Consider the following 18580-nt stretch of genomic DNA (forward strand, 5'->3'; position numbering starts at 1 on the left):
AGTCGTGTTAGATTATGTGCTGTATCCCCTATTCTGTGGGCTATAGTCACAGTCCTACATTCAGTTACTAATGTTTTTGCTCAGGCTGCAGGATGACTGAACAGATTAAACATGATGTGCAACGTATTTGGAGGGACAGTCTGTATATATTACATAACTTAATGAGTCTTTAAAACGAGGCAAAAACAGATAACAATGGTGGGAAACAGGTTCAGCCACTGAAAGACGCTGTTCTTATGGGATACAATCAGCAATTGACTGCCGTGTCAAAGGGCGAGCCAGCACGGCAGAGAACAAATCTGATCAATAACCTGTTGTATTTCTCCCATCTGCAAAAAACTTCTCTGCCATTTTCTTTTCTGCACCAAACAACACATCCAGAGATCAGGAAGGTTCCCAAACACTGCTGGTTTCACCAGTAAAAAAAACCCCGACCCCATGTCTCCCTGGTGAGGACTGACTGGACAGTTAAATCTGAGCCATCACAACATGTGCTGAGGAAGCACAACAGCTTCGTTTGTTGTGTCAACAAGCAAAGGTGACATGAAGATGTCAGAAAGAGGCTGTCCATTGTACACCTTTTGTTATGGTGTAAATAAAACACCTCACACTCACCAAAGTCTTCTCTCTTCACGGTGAGAGATCTTTTTTTTTTTTAGAACATTCTTATTAAATTATTCTTCAAAATAGTGGTCCCTGGTGTAAATGACACTCATGCCTGCAGCCCATCTGTCCACATCTGAGGCTGAAGACTTCCTCAGTGCTAAAACCAGAAACTCCGTCAGCACAGCCTACCTGTCAGGGATCACACTCTCCACTCTTCACTTTCCCCTGAAGCACAATCGCCAGTGAACTGTTGAGCCTCCTGCTCTGCTGTCGCTCGGTCCACCAGCTGCACCGAGGCTCAAACTTCCCTCCACTTCGCCTGCACACCATCAAAATCATGTGAAGGCGGAGGAGTGTCCCGCAGCCCCCCACCTTCACTGTCTGTCCTCCAAATATTCTCCAAAGGTCTCCTTTGTCATCCAGCATGCACCTCTCTCTCTCTCCCCCTCTCTCTCACCCTCTCCCCCCTCAGTGGGAGCACCGTGGACCCCACACCATCGCTCCCTGCTGCTCCTCCAGCAACAAACAAGCTGTCAAAAGGAGCTGGTAGCCCCCAGTGATGAAATCAAGCGCCCCTGTTGCTCTTCAGGTTATTCTAACCTTATCGCGTCATTAGTAAAAAAAAAAAAAAAATATTGCATTGGTGCGTAAATACTGGTGCCGGCTGCTTGTGATCACTTGTGATCTCATCGTATAAAAGCAGCGTGAGTGACAAAGGTGCGCTGCTGAGCGCCACGCAAACAATACATCAGGAGGAAGCAGCAGCTCCTCAGAGGCTGCTGCTCTCACAATAACAGCACGTTAGTCCGCGCACAATGTGAATCTGAACGATGTGTTTTTCAATCATACGCGATGCTGAGTGACTGTTTGCGTTCAGACCACCAGCGCGGTGAGATACCAGCTACACAAGCCGAGAAACTGTCACCTACAGCGCTCAGCTGGAGCATCGGGTTGTGTGTTATTTCTCAGATGCGTTTACAACAGAAATCCCCCAGTCCGATCCCCACAGCGCTCCCGACTTCTCCCCGACAGAGAGCTCGCCCTTACCGGGTGGCGAGCCACGCTCTTCTCCGCCTCCTCCTCCTCCTCCTCCTGCGCGCTGGTATTTTTCCTTTTTACACCACGGCCGGGCATTTGCGAATCAATCCAAGCGTGCAAGCGCAGGTCTCCCTGTCGGAGTATGAATGATGAATGTGCGTGATAAATTGTCCATTTTCCATATCCACAACAGTTCACACTCACAGACACACACATATATATATACGCGACCCGCCCCCGGGCGGCGGTGATTGGTTCACAGGCTGCTCGATGTCTTCGTCGCACCGTAAAAGAAGAACACACACATCTGGATGCGACCCCTGCGCAACTGGAGCGCTTTGGAAACACCGAATTACGCACAGGAACTGAAGCGACACGGAGGAGCGTCACATTTGTCAGGGCCCCTTTAAGATGCTTGCTGTGGATGAAGATAGAAATCTTGTCAGCTTTAGGGAAAGCCTCCCACTGTAAACACTGGCCCACATGTAGCCTATATGATGGCTTTATAAGGGGGACGCCATCCCGGGAGGGTTTTTCTATTTATACTCTAAAAGACATGTTTATAGGATAAATATAGCAGATAGGTGAGAACGGGTCCATATCATGACGACGGATTTGGCCATAAATAGACACTGGAGGACTCAGATACTAAAATAAAATGCATGTGGAGATGTGTAGTATTTTGTTTTAGATGATATTAATGTAATTCGCCTACAGATTGTAGTTTTACTTCATGTTTATGCAGCTTTGATTAAATCATCTTCATGCTTTTGCATGTACAGGACAATATCTCAGAATCCAGAGACTGACAGGTCTTCCTGTCTCCACTGTGAAACCGAGATTTCTGGATCTCTTGCGCCCCTCTGTGTCCGAATGAAGTCACTCCCTCTTTCCCACTGACTGATTCCTCATCGTCTCTCTATCTCTCTCTCTCTCTGGAGGAACATATCTTATCTCTGGATCTGTCTATTGGCTCCAGCGCAGCGCTGAACCAATCCAAGTGTGGGGAGAGGCAAGCTGGGCAAGCGAGACTAATCACTGAGCAACAGTGCAGAGGCTTTCTGAGGATTAGTGACAGCTGTCACAGTCTGAATGTGGTTTTAGCAAGCTTTTGACAGCAAAAAAAACAAAAATGTACATATATGAAACTAAAATGTATTTTAAATAAAACTGGAGATCTTTAAATGAGGTTAAGAAGAATATAAGATACAGCTAATTTAAGAATATAATGTAAGGATACATTATATTTGTTTGTGTGGAAGAAAAATATAATCCACTATGCCTATCAGAGGCTGATATATTATATCTTATATAATAATAATAATATATATTATATTAAATATTATTATTATTATTAAAATTATTATTATTATATTGTTATGTTCTTATAATTAAACTTAATAATTTCCCAACGGATTTATAAAGTAAATATTAATCTTATGTCTTCATAGACAACTGAAATATCAGAGCAATACTCCACTACACGACTGAATAAACCATTCGCTATAACAACTCTCCTTCTAGGCCAATATAGATGTACTTCCATGTTTTAAGTGCACTTTTTTTTAATCTATTATTAGCGATATCTCAAATTAAAATATGTTTAAATGACTAATCCCTGTATGCATCCCTGGTATACTTGTGTTTGTATTCTGACCGTTTAGGTTTACACTGTTAAAGTAGCCTGTTTAATACTTCTTTGAGTTTACAGTAGCCTCCATCTTTTTAATCTCGTTCGTATCTTATTTCTCCTCTGGTTTTCTCCACCTTTGCTGAGATTTCAACAAAGCTCTTAGGATAATACTGTGTATTGCAGTGGCTTGCAGTGTTTACAGGCCTAAACAGAGAGAAAAAAGCATTTAAAAAAGGAGAATCCCATATTTCCCATGATGCCTGAATGCAGCATTAGGCTCCGCCCAAACCAGAAGTGAAACTCGGTTATGCTGAGCTACATGAATCCCTGAGTTTAGGCTGTCAGGTAACACTTTCGCCTTCACATTTGCTTCTTAACCATACACGGGATCGTATTACAACAAACGAGTCGCCTTACAGTCTAAACTCTGGGTCAGATTTCTGCGCATTGATTGAACGGCTGTGTGATAAACGCTGTCGCCGGTGCGCAGTCTTCACTCCGCAAAGGTACGATAACCGTGTAAAAATAAACAAACATGAGACGTTCAGACTTCCTGTTTAGAGTCCTTTGTTTGGTTCTGCTCCAGGCTGCTGCTGGGTAAGCGAGGATCTGATGCTGTTATAAAACTGTTACCTGTTAACAGGGTAATCATTGATCTGTCCCGTGACAGCGTCAACATGTCTCCATCAGCTTTAAAGCAGGTTTAAATGTGGTTATTTACTGTAAGTTGGGTCTCCTGTGTTATGCAAGTTGTTCCCTCAAACTTCACAGCTGTGTATTCGTCACGTGACAAGGAGGAATTTTATTAATCTGCAATCAGTAAGTTATGCAATGCAACAGATAGAAGTGTCTACGTGCAGCGTTGTGACCCTTAACCGTGCAGCAGAATGTATAGTGTGCAGCTGTTCTGTGTGTTTATGTGTGAGGACGTGTGGTCGTGTGCATCATGTGTTCTCACTCCTCCATGTCCTTCTTCAGCCACACGTATGAAAGCTCTTCACTCCATCCTGTGCTTCTCTCTTTGTTCCAGTCGGGGTCAGGTAAACATGAGCAGCATGCTGGCACCACAGGCGGATCGGGTCATGGCCCTGGGAGAATGGGAGGAACGCTGGCAGGACGACAGAATCGGTTTCCATCAGCCTCACGTGCACAAGTAACGACTTTTATTTACATTCTGAGTGGATGACGTCCCATGTAAATGCACACTAACCTGCAGTGATCCATCACACAGATCAGAAAACAAATCACTTATTTACAAGGCAAATAAGGACCCGACCAAAGGTTCAAAAGTGGAGTCATGTAAACCTAACAAGCTGTTCTCAAGAGTGTTTTTTGTTTTTCTTGACAGAATGTTGGAGAGACACCTCGATACAGTTCTCAACGGACGAACAAGCGTTCGCTTCTTCTTCCCTCTCTGTGGGAAAGCTGTAGATATGAAGTGGTAAAAAAAAAACTCACTAAAAAACTATAGTAAACACTCACACTGAAACCACAGCTGAGTGCCCTGCTCTCTGACTCTCAGGCTGGCAGACATGGGCCATTCAGTGGTCGGCGTGGAGATTAGTGAAAAGGCTATCCAACAGTTCTTTGAGGAGAACAACATGACGTACAGTGAGGAGCCTGTACCCGCCATACCTGGGGCGAAGGTTTACAAAGTAGGTGAACTTTACATCAGGGGTTATATAAGCAGGTGGAGCATATTCACTTCATGCAGCATTCCCCAGCCTTGACCCAGTCCACTACATTCAGTTCTTCCCACAAGGAAGTTTAGACCTGTCCTCTGTGAGCTGTATGTGTGTGTTTCTTCATATATACTGGGCGGCTTTGTTATCTATAATTAACATGCTCATTACCATGATAATCCCTCCTCGCTCCTTTAGAGCTCAGAGAAGAACATCTCCCTGTATCAAAGCGACCTGTACAGCTTCTCCAGGTGAGAAAAATGACATCCAGTTTGCGTTTATCAATTTAAAAAAAAAAAAAGGTTTTAAATTACTTTAAGTAAATGTTTTTTTAATCTTTTTTATGTTTCACAGCTCTATTGAGGGTCAGTTTGGAGCAATCTGGGACAGAGGCTCTCTGGTGGCCATCAACCCAAGAGACAGAGAAAAGTAAAGAAAGTCTTAATGTAGCATGAAGTGCAGCCTTTTCCATAAAATGTACTTATGGATCATTATTTTGCAGGTATGCTGCTCTTATAATTTCTCTGATGGGCAAAGACTGCAGATACCTGTTGGACACTTTACTGTATAATCCTGAGTTATATAAAGGTGTGTTTCACACTGCATACATGTTAAACTGTACCCATGTTTGGAGAAGCGACTTAAAGCTGTGTTTTGTTAACCCTAGGTCCCCCTTTCTTTGTGCCTGATGAGCAAGTGCGCAGCCTGTTTGGTGAGTGATATGTACACAGTGAAACAGGGGGTAGTTGTTTGCTGAGATTCATTTGCGTTTGTGTAAGTGTAAGTGTTTTCTCTGTCAGGGAGTAGCTGTGATATGGAGCTGCTGGAGTCAGTGGACGCTCTGACAGACAGACAGCGAACCTGGGGGCTGGACTTCTTCACTGAAAACGTGCACCTCATCACTCCGAAGAGCAGCTAACAGGAGGTCATAGAGCTTAGAAGGCAGGAATCACACAAAGTCCTTTTTGATACAACTTAATTCTATAGAGAGACGGAGAACTTGTATGAAGCCTCCAAGAATTGTACAGAATGGCTGAATAAGAAATGTGATGAAGATTTTTAAACAGGTTTATAGCTGCTTTAATAAATCCTGCTTTAATAAATAAAATCCTATTAAGATCATTATTAACAAGGGATTCTGGAGGAGAGGGGAGTCGACTAGTTTATGATTAGCTTGTTTGGCAGTTGTTGCATAACCTGTCTAAACACAGAGGAGAGGATTTAAATTGGCATTTATACCTTTCATTCTTGGCAATGTGATGCTGGATCTGCCTTAAACATTCTTAAACTCATCCTTTTCATTAAGGGAAAGGTTATCAGTATAAAAAATAATATTTATGAGCCAAGTAAAGATGAATAAAAGTCCCATTTACACCTAAATAAATCATTTTATATTACTTTTTACTGGTTTCTGTAATCAGATTACTGCTGCATGTACTTTTTATTACAGTCCCCAAACACTGCTTTACTGTGTATGAAAAATTAATAACAATACCTGCTAAATATTTTATGAATGTGTTTTTGTGGTATTGAACGCTTCCTCTGCCACAAAATGTTCCTTGGGGAGCATTTAATGATGTTGGTGCTGCTACAGTATGTTTTTTATTAAACTCCAGAGAGGTCTAAATCCCGGTTTGACCTCTGATGAACAAACTGCACATTGAACTGTGGGAACATAAATCCTAACAGACATCTGGGTCAGCTGGGAGGGAGAGGTGTGTAAAAATACTGTCAGCTGCAGCCACACATGCAGAAAACGGCATCGTATTTAACTCTGTACACAGCGGAGGTCTCTGGGACCACCTGTCATTTTCTATGTCTGATCCTGTTTATGCGCCAAATTACTACTTGTTAGAAGTCATTAAATTTAAATCAGAGCGTAATGGACCCTGCTTCTTCGCCATTGGCTGTTGCCTAGTTACGACGTAACACTCGCCTTCGACAAACCGGAAAAGGCACCACTACTTCAAACCTTCAACTTTTACCTGCAAAAATGCCAAAATTTCCAGAGGGCATAAAATATGTAAGTAGCCACTTATAGACAGATAAATATAAAAACTCTTCCGGACTTTTTGTGTGATTTAATACATCAGGAAATACCAGTAAATAAAACGATTCTTTAATGTCGCTAATTATTTTTAACAACATAAAATTACGATGAAAAAAATACAGCGTGTGGTTATTATTATTATTATTAATGCGTGTGTTTTAGGTGAGTGTTCCGCCTCCAGGTCGTTGGGTGTGGAATGATGAATCCCAAACTTTGGAGTTTATTCGGTGAGGGAGGACCGTAGACGTTAGCTACGTTAGCTACGTTAGCTCCTGCTAGCACACTTCACCTGCAATGTTTGTTTTCTTCATTTCTAGTTCTGGCCCAGTCGAGGAGAAAGTTTTGAGGAAAAAGAGTCAAACTAATGTCAGTGTCAACGAGCTGCACCTGCGAGCAGAGTGGTAGGCCTGAGTCAACAAACAGCTTCCAAAATAAATATCTGTTTAGCTAACTGTGTTTATGCTAACACTAAACGCGGAAGTAATTTCCCTCAGGGCTAAGCTTATGAATAACCATGTTTTGCTTCTTTTTAATCTTCCCCTTTTGGTGCTAATTTACACATTACTGTGGCATTACTCCACAGGCTGGCTGAGGTCTGTACTTTGAACCGTAGGGGGCGCCAAAGCATCAGGAACAGCCTGCGCCCTGCTCATCTGGACGCATACAGGTCCTCAGTGATGGAGAGGAAAGGGGACCGAGTCACCATCCACGACGTTAAACGCAAGTGTCAATATGAGCATTAATAACAGGAGTTTGATGTGTTTGCAGAGGACGCATCAGAGAAGAATAGATTAGAGAGATTATTTGCATCTCTGTATGTGCTCCCAGGTAAAATTGGGGTTAAGGGGTCGTATAATGACCACAGGATGCATTTTATTTTCTAGTGATTGCTTTTCCAATTTCTTCCTGCTCTTCAGGAAACATTAACCAGAGAATCACATGTTTCTGCACTGCGATGACCCGTAATGATGCTTTCTGTGTTGCAGAAGTGGCAGTCGGTTTGCTGCAAGAGAATTACTTGCTTCCCATTCCTTTCTGCTTCCTGGATATACTAAAGTAAGGGGTTAAGCTGTTTGTATGTAGTAATTGACTTGTATGTAGATGTGGCCCTCCCTCTGGATTATTATGACTTCCCTGTTCCCAGGAGTGAAGAGCTTGATGATGTCCTGGCTACACTTCTTCTTTACCTGTCTTGTTTCTTTGAACACAAATCCCTGGAGATTAAATCAGCACCTTTAGTGGTGTAAGTATGCCACCATATATCTGTGTTCTCATGTCTGTGATAGTTTTTTCTTCACACTCCTTCTCTTTTTTTTAAACCAACACACTTCAGCATAGACATCCTCAGGGAGCACCAAATGATGATGGAGACTTTAGCCAAGAAGGCGATAGCTCAGAAGAAGCTGGCTGTCTGCTACTTCAGCCTAATGATGGACCAGGAAACCAAACAACATCTGTCATATCACAAGTGAGTGTCGCTGAGGAGTTAGCAAACAGGCATTAAGTCGTCTTGCTCTCACTTCCCCCAGTACACTATCAGGAGATATGATGTGATACTGTTTTTAAATCGCCTCCTGGGTACCCTGATAGCATGTCATCTTCTCTATTAGTCACTATTATGATCACATTCTGACATTTATTTAATCATTTCTGCTGTCTTTTGTGTATTTGCAGAGGCCAGGTGTCATCAGATAGAACAGAATGGCTGTTACATGCAGTAAGTGAATTGTAACCCTCTGCTACACATCAATTGGACGTTTCTTTTTTGTGTGAATGTACTCAGCATTGAATCTGTGTTGACCTTACATTCCTTCCTTATTGAAAGTGTATTGCGTCATCTGCAGTGCCTTCGCCCTGACCAGCCGAAGGCTGCGTTTCCTCTGGTCAGAGTGAAGGACAGTCCACCATCTGTGGATTCAGACGGCAGGGAGCGGAACAGAAACACATTGAGCGCTGGTTATGCCTGGTGACCTTAATGAATCAGTTAGTGGTAGGAGATGTTGATCCAACACAGGTGCTTTGCTTTGACAGGCTCTCCCCAGTATTTAGGCAGGTGGGTGGACAGGGAGAGCAGTATCAGCCCAGCGGCGGCGGCGGCTAACTGCCTGCTCTGTGTGTGACCTTTTTGTTTGCTCTGTGTGTAACAGAAATAGCTGTTGTGACCTTCTTAAAAGCACACACACAAAAAAAAATAAGTGACTGCCTGGGCCTTTTTCTCAGAAGGTCTGTGAAGTGATCACATGGACAAAATGGGTGTTCTAACAAGAAGAATATGCTTTTTTCCTCTCACGCTGACTCTAGTGCTTGTACTGCTTCTTCTGCTACGTTGCCTGGGTGACATTTGGCAGGAAGGATCTGAGGGACATCCAGGAAGAGGTGGGGCGTCTTTTGTACTCTGACACCTTCAATGAGGCCGTTAGGAACAGGACTGATGGAGACTCTCGACTGACCCCCACCACTATTAATGGTTCAGAGAAGACGGGTTCAGGTGACCCCAAAGAGACAAGACATAATGGTGTATTCACACAAAGGTATGTGGTTGTTGAGTGTTGTGTTGTGTCAATTTTCTCCTCATGGTTTAGGCCATGAACTTATCAATCATCCCTCATGTTCAGAAATAAGTCCCAAAGCTGAACTAATATTTCTTTTTGGTTAAACTGTTAGTATGTTCATAATCGATCACATTACACAGCACATGATGTAACAGCTCAGGGAGTACAGTTGATGTGAGCGATGGACGGTCGTGTCAGACATATGATTGATGTTGACAGATTCACAGCTCTGTTCGATAGCGGCGACTGTCTGACAGCCTGTTTTATGTTGCTCACTTGTGGCTGACACATGATTGACAGCTGTGTAAGCTGTCGGAGGCCCCCGGTGCTCCTTCCTGCTGTCAGGCTGAGACCAAGCCGGGGAAAAGCTGGGCTTCAAGCTCGCTCCTTCTCTCCTGAGGGTGGATGTGCACAACATGATTTGGAGTCACTGCAGCTCACACAATTAGATTCTGCCAAAAGACATCCATCATACTGTATATATATATTTTTGTGTTTGTTCTGGAACAGCACCTGGATCTTGACGGGTTGACTTGCACAGCAGCTTCGCTGATTAATTAGTTCTGGATATTTGTTTAAGCCATAAGTGCATTAGGTCTGTATGACCAAATGGAATATGGAAGGAATGTCTGTCTTTAAAAAGTTTATTCAGCTGCTGTTTGGGAGGTGGTGAAAAATATGCATTGTTTAACATAAATATGCTTTTTACAGTCGCATGTTTCCCTCAGTGTGTTCTTTACATTTTCTTTGTCCGGTCTGTTCTGTTTTTGTTTTTTAATAGAACATCCCAGAGGCATCCAGCCCTCAGCACTAAAGTCAACCAGCAATCCCCTCTGATGGCGTCTCTGCTGCCCTCTGCCAAAGAGCGTTCACCCCATCTGTTCACCAGCAGCCGAGCCAGGAGTCCCAGCCCGCTGCCAGCCTGGCGCTGCGACACCAAGGCCCTGGCGGAGCAGCTTGACCAGCAGCTGGCCAGTATCAGGTGGTGTAAAGCATTGCAAAATATGTTACGAGGGCTGTGATGTATCCGTTTCACACAATAACATTTTTGTTGCTCTTTTATGTATTTAATCAGTTTTGGGATCCTTGGCAAGCCCCTGTGTCAGTTCAGCCGAAGCACCCTCATACTTTCTGGAGGCCAGAGAACCAGCAGAGATGAGGAAGAGGATGATGAGGCAGGCAGTGATGACAACAGCAGCGCCGATCCTCCTAGAATCCAAGTTCAAGGTAGCACGGTGTCCTCCGTGGGATCCAAGTCGTCAAGCCCCATCAGACAGGGGAGCGCTACCCAAACAAAGTACTGACATACAGTCCCCCCATGTTAACAGTCAGTTGTGTAGTAGTAGTTTGAAGCTCATCTCCTGAGGAATCGTAGCCCATTCTTCTTCTGTGAATCTCTCAAGCTCCTCCAGATTTGATGGTCTCCTGGCATGGACCCTGGTCGTTAGTACAGTCCACAGATTTTCAATCAGACTTAAGCCCGGGCTTTGTGCAGGCCGGTGAGTAACGTGCACTTCGCTCTTGTGGAGGTAGTTTTTCATTAGGAGAGATATCTGCTGCAGATGGTTGTCATGTTGGAGGGGAAATCGATAACCAAGACCGAGTTTTTTTTTATTTTCTTTCCAGATATTCTTCTGTGAGAGGGAGAGTTCAGGTAGCAGCCGAGTTTCCAGTCATTTCACTGGGGTGTGTTTAACCTTGCTGGAGTGTCATCACACTGTTTAGTGAGTTCTTTCCTGCTTTTGGTGCTGTTAAATAATGAATTCCACAACTCATCACTGAAGGTCTCTCCACCTCCTATAGAGCCTGAATTATGTTCGGTTCAGATATTAAAATGAGACAAGCTGAGCTCAGCCATGCATAATTCACATTCCATGAAATATACTTGAGAAAAAACATTATGCGTTCTGCCCATCTTCATCTCTTTTATCTCAGATCATTGAAGGCTTTCCTTCAGTCAACTCTGTCATTCTGTGTCCTTGTGCTGCCTCACACCAGGCTGACAATCACATGAGCTGATGCTGCACACACACACACACACACACACACACACACACTCTCCAGCCAGTCTCGGTGGCAGAAGGGGCTTTGCCTTCGCCCTAATTGGCTGTGTAATCTGGGACACCAGGAGTAGGAGCTAAGCCCTCTGAGGAGGGAGAGGAGGAGGCCTGAGGAGCTCATGTGTTAGGGTGGGGGATGGGTCACAGGATGTAGTTTAAATTACTTTCAAGAAACACTCATTTAAGTCTGTTCCACACACAAAATGATTAAGTCAAGCTCTCCTCCGCTTTGCTCATTTTTCTTTTATAATTGAGGTCACAGAAGATAAACGGTCTAATAAGGAAATGGAAAACTGTGAGACCTGTTACTCTTCCTCGTCAGCCGTCTTGTCTTTGTCTGCCTGACGGTTACTTTCACTTCACCTCTCTGGTCCTCTTCCCTTTGCTCTTCTCGCCTTCCTCCTCCAGTGCTCTGTGGCAAGCAGTCATGTACTTGACAGAGTGAGACCGGTCTTATCTGTTATAGCAGGTCCCTCTCCCCGGCCTGAATGTAATCAAAGAGGTGCTGCACTGGCTGTGGAGCAGAGACCGGCTGTTACAATGTAGTATTACAATGATATTTAACCAAGAAATGTAAGAAACTTTGGTAAAAAGTTGAATTTCCTGAACAAAAATGCACTTCTCTCTCCACAAGTGACTAAATCTCACAGGCTTAATTGCCTATTTTACCTGATTTTTGTCTCTGAAACATCCAAACAGTATGCTGGGAGCAAATTAAAAAAAACAATTCTGCACAATTATCCATTGATTGCACCCCCTGTGTGCTCTAAAAAACAAAAAACTAATAAAGCCGAGTGTGTGGACGTGCCATGTAAAAAAAAAAAAACTGAACTTAATGGGGTTTTTAATGAAAGTTTCACTAACAGTGAATCAATCCTTTCAAAATCCTCCGTTTTATTTGACACAATAAGAGATCCAGCAGTGGCACTAATGAGCAAAGCCTTCTAATTCTCATGGCTGTGACTCTTGATGGGTTAACGGTTTAACAATGTCAAGCCTCGGATAGCATGTGGTTAAACTAAGTTGTGCATAAAGTCAGGATAATGAATGCATCTGTGTTAAAGGACGTCACCGTGTGTGCGCTGAACTGACTCCATGATGCTGCCTGTGGAATGTGATGGCGGTGCTTGTGTGATCAGGAGAGTTCGGGGTGTTGTTGTGCACAAAGGGCAGATTATTAGTGAGCAGGATTAAAGGTGGGGGGGGGGGGGATGATGGGTCCACCCTCAGAAAGGGAGATCAGGATGTCTGACTGCATGTTGGAAAGTCAGGATGTTACCTTTTGAAAAACAATTCAGTGGCTGCATCTTTGAAGCCATGTTTCGTCTCTTTGTATTATATATCTTGTTGTTTGCTTGGATCTTCCCTTCATGCCTCAGCAGGCCCGCTGTCGCTTCAGTGTCAGGTGGAGGATGTAGCAGAAGTGTTCAGGATCTCAGTTTCAAAACCTTCTCTTGGATTTACTGCAGATTGGACTGTAGCTTTGGATAAAAAGGGACACTGTGTTTTCATTTTTCTGGTATTTTCAGTGAAGGTTCTTATTGATTGATTATTATGAATCATTTAAAAAGGTCTCCTTTAAGGAGACTACAATAGTAAGGAACAGTTCACTCCAAAATCAAACGACTAGTTGCAGAATTCTGTTGGATCTTCTGCCCTCTCTCCAATATAATGGTGCCATAATGGTGCTCGGGTTGTGTGAGCAGTTTCTGGCTCGATAGAAAATGGTTCTACATGAAGCTGCTCACAACACATTCATTGTCTTGGGTAGAGACATTAGTATTGATTTTTTTTTTTTAATTAAATTGCATTTTGTGCACCACAAGCTGAAGACTATCTAGTTTGATCCTGCTGCTTCTCACACCACAATCAACAAGATGGGACAAAATCTCTGAGAAAATGTGTGATTTTATGGTGAACTGTCCCTTTAACGTATACATTTTTTAACAAAAATGAAAGCTGGTCATTTGTTAAGCTTCAATACACTGTTTTTTTTAACAATTTTCTAAAATTCCAAGGGTGTAGTTCTCAGCTCACACCAGCAGGGGGAGACTTTGCCTGTGAATGGTTGCATTCACAGACACTGAGGGCGCCCTGCTACAATAAAATTAAATCATAATCATTAATTAAATCCCTGTAACGTAGCGTGTGTGTGACGGGGATGCTGTGTGTGTGTGTGTGTGTGTGTGTGTGTGTGTGTGTGTGTGTGTGTGTGTACTGCTGGAGTCAGACAGTACTGTATTGATTATACACACAATAACTCATCAATAAGGTGCATGTCAGAGATAAGAAGCCCGTTTAGCTGTAAAGGTAATAAAAATACAACAGTCAGAAACACGAGTGGTTTGTTGTGATTATTATTGACTTCCGTTTGGGACACTTTGTCGTAAGTTCTCGCGGTGACACGGTGGAGAGAGAGAGGGTGAGGGAGAGAGAGAGAGCGCGAGCGTCAGTCAGTCGTGCGCGTGCTTTACACTTTGTCCTCGTTATTCCAAGTGAGCGCGAGAGAGAGTGAGAGCGCAGAGCTCGTGCAGATTGCACCGATCCACCGCGCGCGGAGGACTTCGCAGTTAAAACCGTGTCGGTTCGTTGGTTTATTTAGTTCGAATTCTGCAGGAAAAAGAGAAGAAGAAGAAGACGAAGAAAGAAGAAGAAGAAGAAGAAGAAGAAGAAGAAGTGCCTGAAGAGAGCGAGGAGGAGGAGGAATAATCAAAACGCAACACGTATCCGGTGGGATCCCACTCCTGAGAGAGAGACGCGGCAGGAGTTGAGTGCAAGGAGAGAAGAAGAAGAAGAAGAAGAAGGAGAAGGAGCAGAGATTTGACACTTCGCTCGATTTGTTTTTTTTTTTAAGAAATATTGATTGATAAAGAGGAATAATGAGGAACGTTTGGATAATTTTCACCCTCGGGCTGACCGTCTTCCTCTCCGGGGAAACGGTAAGTTTGTATTTTATCCGTTTTTTAGGGGGAAGCTAAACTTTAACTCTGTGTGTGTGTGTGTGTGTGTGTGTGTGGCGGACAAGTTGCTCCTTCTGTCGCTGATGTGCAGTTTCAGTGCTTCATTTAATGGAAGGTTGAGCAGTGTGGTGGATTCATCACTGACTACAGACAATAGAGGCCGCTTTGCTCCAACTTTAAATTAAATTAATTAAGAAACCTTTATTAGTCCCACAATGGGGAAATTGCTTAAGGCAATACCACTGAGCCACTGCTGCCCACAGCAGCACAAAAAAAGAACAATTTATTTGGGACACAGTAAACTTGTTTGTGTTTAAAGTTCAGGAAAGCCACGTTTCAGATTGATTATCTTTCATTAAGCAGAGGCTGCTTGACTTGGCCACATGTGGACTCAGTGCTGCTGAGTGTGGATCCGCCTGTGAATTGGCCTGGGCTGATGCTGCTGATGCTGCTGCTGCTGATAGAATGACAGGTTTTGGCACTTTCATGTGCAGCCTCTGTCATTGTTGTCCCCTGCTGGTGTTTCTCTGTGGGTTGTGACTTGTCGCTTGGCACAGCGCCTCCTCCTCTGTTAGAACCACTTGTCCAATTAGCTGATTCAGTCACTGTTGTTTTAATGACTCATTGTTTTGCATGAGGTCACAGACAGATTTTGGTTTATTTGCTGTGTGTGTGTGTGTGTGTGCTCCATCTGCTCCAAACACCAGGCACGTTGACATAAGGGTGACCTAAAAAAAAAGTAAACATATCAAAGCACAGGTCAGGTCCACAGTCAAAACTTATGCTGATGACTGACATCCACAAATCGTGCACACACAGACGCACAAGTGCCCTGATCAATCCCTGCCTCCCCCTTTATCAGTGTTCCCTGCAGGCCTCAGTGGAACGTGGCATTGATTCTCAGTATTGGCACTGGTGTTGACAAGAGGTTGATAACCTGCTTCGGGCACATCTGTCTTTTAATTGCTTTGGTGCAGTCTGACACCTGTTGACTTTCTTTTGTTGTAGTTACCTGTTTTATTTTACATCACAGGAAACACTTGTATGGATCAATAATACACAGTGGGTCTATATACACGTGTGCTGTGCTCGTATCTTTTATAGGATGATGTCACCATTGTTTTAAAAAAAGTCCTTGGTTTAACTTTTGCGAAGAAGGGAAGAGGAGCTAGTCTCTGAGTGAAGCTGAGCACCGGTGCACGCCGCTCACCAGATGTTGTGGTCTGTAATTTGTGTCATGTTTTGGTGGGAAGCGTGGGTGTTGCTCACCTCCCTTTACATCTGTGATTTACAGAGAGGAGGGTGAGGAGGGAGGGGGTTTCTGAGAGCTGTCTCACACTCTTGATGCAGGACCTAAAAGAAACACTTCAGAGGAGGGCTGGCTCTGGTGCGAGCGCTGGTTTTCCAAGGACAGTTGAGGAAAATTGCATCAAAAACCTCAAATATGGGATTGGAGGATTGTGTTTTTTTTATTGTTCTCATAAACTCAGACTGAAAGCTGTCTTAGTCCTGTCTCAAAGGGGCATGTGGGGTTGGATTGTGGTGATAACCTGCCCTCAAATAGACAAAAAGAAAAGATGGACTAAGCCTGAGGAAAATCTCTTACACTGTCTTCATGGGTGAAAAGGGCAAAAAATAAAGACTTATATTTGAAGCCCTTGATGGCTTTTTGAGGGGCAGGAGGTGCCAGGATGTATTATCAGGGTCCCACAGCTGTATTCTCATTTCCTGGGCCACTTTCTGTATCTGCTGATTTAGTGGTAATGAAATGAACAACACACACACACACACAAACCCAACACACAAAATCCCATCCACACATCTCATTCTTTTCCCCCGACCAGGAGCAAATAAGCCACACTGTTATTTCCTTTTGTGTACACTGATATGAAGGTTATATTAAACCTAAAAGCGTGTTATTTCCACTGCTTTCACTTTATTTTTTTCCCCCGTTGTTTCTTTTTTTTCATCCTCCCGGCGCCCTCTCCAAGGCTACCAAACTCAATGTGCCGCTTTACTCATTTTTGTCGCACTGCACAAGGCTTTCAGAGCCTGAATGAGGTGTGTGTGTGTGTGTGGATTGAAAATTTTCTTTCAATTCAGCAGTGATAAAAGCAGTATGCTTCCTTTTAAGCACCTTCGTTTCTAATGTACTTCATGATGAATAAGTAAAATGCCCGTCTGCGGCGCATGGACAAAGTATGTACCCTCCTCTTCATCGTCATGGAGGGAGGATGATATTAAAGAAGAGGGGTGAAAAGGAATCGAATAAAAAAAAAAAAAGGTCATGATGGAGGAATGACAGGATGCAGCAGAGGCCAGATGCTGCCGCTGCTTCTCCTGCTGTATATTTAATGACGCTCTTTTATTTTGCATTAACCTAGAATTCCTAGAAGTGAAGACGGAACCAGCTCACATGCAACCACTTGTGTGTGTGTGTGTTTTTTTTTTATCAGAAAAGCCACTTTTTGTTTGTGTTATTTTCCCTCATTAATCCGAGCGCTGACGCACATGGGAACTCGGGAGTTTCTTAACGCTGCCTCCTCTCCAGTGTCCGACCCTTCAGGGGGTGCATTCACTCAGTCCCTGTCTGCCAGGCATTATGCAATCGCTAATGGACTCTACAGGAGGCAGGGGGCTGCTGCTGTACCACTCAAAGCACAACACCCTCGTCTCTCTCTCTCTCTCTTTTTTTACTCCCCTGGTCCATCTGTGTCCACGCATGAACTGTTGTTTTGTCACCACACAGGAACAAGTAGATAAACATACATTCACATGGTCTTCTCTTGCCCCCACTCACTCCTCTTTGTTGTCAGCTCTGCCAGCATGTCTGTGAGAACAGAGGAATATTTTTTTTTCCACACAAGATGCACTCCATGTTTTTCCCCACGTTTTGTGTGGGTGCTTGTATTAAATTTGCTAACATCTGCAGGACGTATGTGTGTCTGAAAGAAGCTGCCCTCCCTTCTCCTGCTCCTCCCCCCCTCCTCTCTTTCTCTCCGTGTTGGAAGAGGCTTTTACTTTGGCAGTGTCTTGTGTGTACTAGAAAAGACTCGCAAACAGTCAGACTCTGTTGACTGTGCATGTGTTTGTGTGCAAGTTTATAGCCACATGTTTTAAAATACACATTCATCCCAGCCACCGGAGCAAGAAGTAGAGGTGGCTGCAGCAAAAACTACTGACAGCAGCACCAGTTTATGTTCAGCCACCTTCGCTGGCAGGCTGTCAGAGGCCACACCGGTGGACAGGAAAAGGCTATTTGAAAATATTTAGACACACACCACCTTCTTCTTCTTCTTCTTCTTCCTCTATCCCCGTCCTCTTTCTTCTCATTCTTCTTCTTTTTTTAATTAGCTTAGCAAATGGAAACTTCCTTGGCAGCACTGTGGTGGAGGGGATTGTGGCTGTGACAAGAGAAATGGGGGAAAACCCTGTGTCAGGACGTCTGTTTTTTTTTTTTTCTTCCTTTCTTTTAACTGCCTGCTGCTTTCCAGCTTCGGTCAGCAGGAGGAAACGGGGCTCAGAGGGAGATCAAGGAAAAGGAGGAGTAGGGGAGAAATAAAGAGTGTGAACCTCCATCTCCCCTTTTGTTTTGTTTTGTTTTGTTTTGTTTTTTCCCTCCCAGACAGACAGGACCTGTCTGGATGTTGGCTGTCTGAGGTGTGAAAACTGTCTAACTTAGCGGGGGCTAAACTGACACATGCAGTTGTTTGGAGTTGTCTGATAAAAGTTTGTAGGAGTCCTCATACTTTGTACTTTCCTTTTGCTTCTATCCAATTATTATTAGGTAACAAGCAGAGAATGAGTCGAGCCTCAGACTCCTGAGTAAAAGAAACTGTTTTTGTTTATTGATGCTGTAATATCAGGTCTGTGGAGGTAGCCTCAAGTGCCCACATGAGGAACTGCACTTTTCTTTTTAGCACACCACTACCACACTGCTGTTACAATGACAGTTTGAAGTTTGTTCTGTTTTTATATGAACACAGATGATGTCTTGTA

At 43.7% G+C, this 18580-nt stretch overlaps 4 protein-coding genes across 7 annotated transcripts in view; 3 read left to right on the forward strand and 1 right to left on the reverse strand.

The window, feature by feature from the left end:
* ext1c (exostoses (multiple) 1c) overlaps positions 1 to 1843 on the reverse strand; it is a 59018-nt gene extending 57175 nt beyond the window's left edge. The window contains exon 1 of one of the 3 annotated variants that reach the window (XM_028400526.1): positions 1654 to 1843. The gene's annotated coding sequence lies outside the window, so the exon portion shown is untranslated. Of the gene's footprint in view, positions 1 to 795; positions 1006 to 1535; positions 1622 to 1653 lie in introns of those variants that run through there. The other 2 variants (XM_028400528.1, XM_028400527.1) reach the window with 2 other exon arrangements.
* A 1735-nt stretch (positions 1844 to 3578) lies between these two features.
* LOC114432466 (probable thiopurine S-methyltransferase) lies at positions 3579 to 6067 on the forward strand. Of its 2 annotated transcripts, none has more exons than XM_028400493.1 (9): positions 3579 to 3783; positions 4308 to 4430; positions 4626 to 4718; positions 4800 to 4932; positions 5158 to 5210; positions 5314 to 5388; positions 5462 to 5547; positions 5627 to 5671; positions 5760 to 6067. In XM_028400493.1, exons 2-9 carry the CDS (start codon positions 4324 to 4326, stop codon positions 5876 to 5878), a joined length of 711 nt encoding a protein of 236 aa, XP_028256294.1. In that variant the 5' UTR covers positions 3579 to 3783; positions 4308 to 4323; the 3' UTR covers positions 5879 to 6067. The 2 variants fall into 2 exon arrangements, with proteins under 2 accessions (XP_028256294.1, XP_028256293.1); XM_028400492.1 differs by having other exon boundaries at positions 3727 to 3874.
* A 316-nt stretch (positions 6068 to 6383) lies between these two features.
* Positions 6384 to 12805, forward strand: ppp1r36 (protein phosphatase 1 regulatory subunit 36). The gene is made up of 13 exons (XM_028400491.1): positions 6384 to 6982; positions 7172 to 7236; positions 7327 to 7410; positions 7593 to 7729; positions 7996 to 8065; positions 8154 to 8252; positions 8343 to 8477; positions 8684 to 8726; positions 9311 to 9540; positions 10343 to 10543; positions 10637 to 10788; positions 10965 to 11060; positions 11188 to 12805. Exons 1-13 carry the CDS (start codon positions 6953 to 6955, stop codon positions 11199 to 11201), a joined length of 1356 nt encoding a protein of 451 aa, XP_028256292.1. The 5' UTR covers positions 6384 to 6952; the 3' UTR covers positions 11202 to 12805.
* Positions 12806 to 14091: 1286 nt separating this feature from the next.
* sdc2 (syndecan 2) overlaps positions 14092 to 18580 on the forward strand; it is a 29905-nt gene continuing 25416 nt past the window's right edge. Inside the window, exon 1 of the mRNA XM_028399653.1 lies at positions 14092 to 14560. Coding sequence (XP_028255454.1) covers positions 14501 to 14560 — 60 coding nt within the window. The 5' untranslated portion in view covers positions 14092 to 14500. The remainder of the gene's footprint in view (positions 14561 to 18580) is intronic.

This window comes from Parambassis ranga, chromosome 2 (genome assembly GCF_900634625.1).
Source record: "Parambassis ranga chromosome 2, fParRan2.1, whole genome shotgun sequence".
NCBI lineage: Eukaryota > Metazoa > Chordata > Actinopteri > Ambassidae > Parambassis > Parambassis ranga.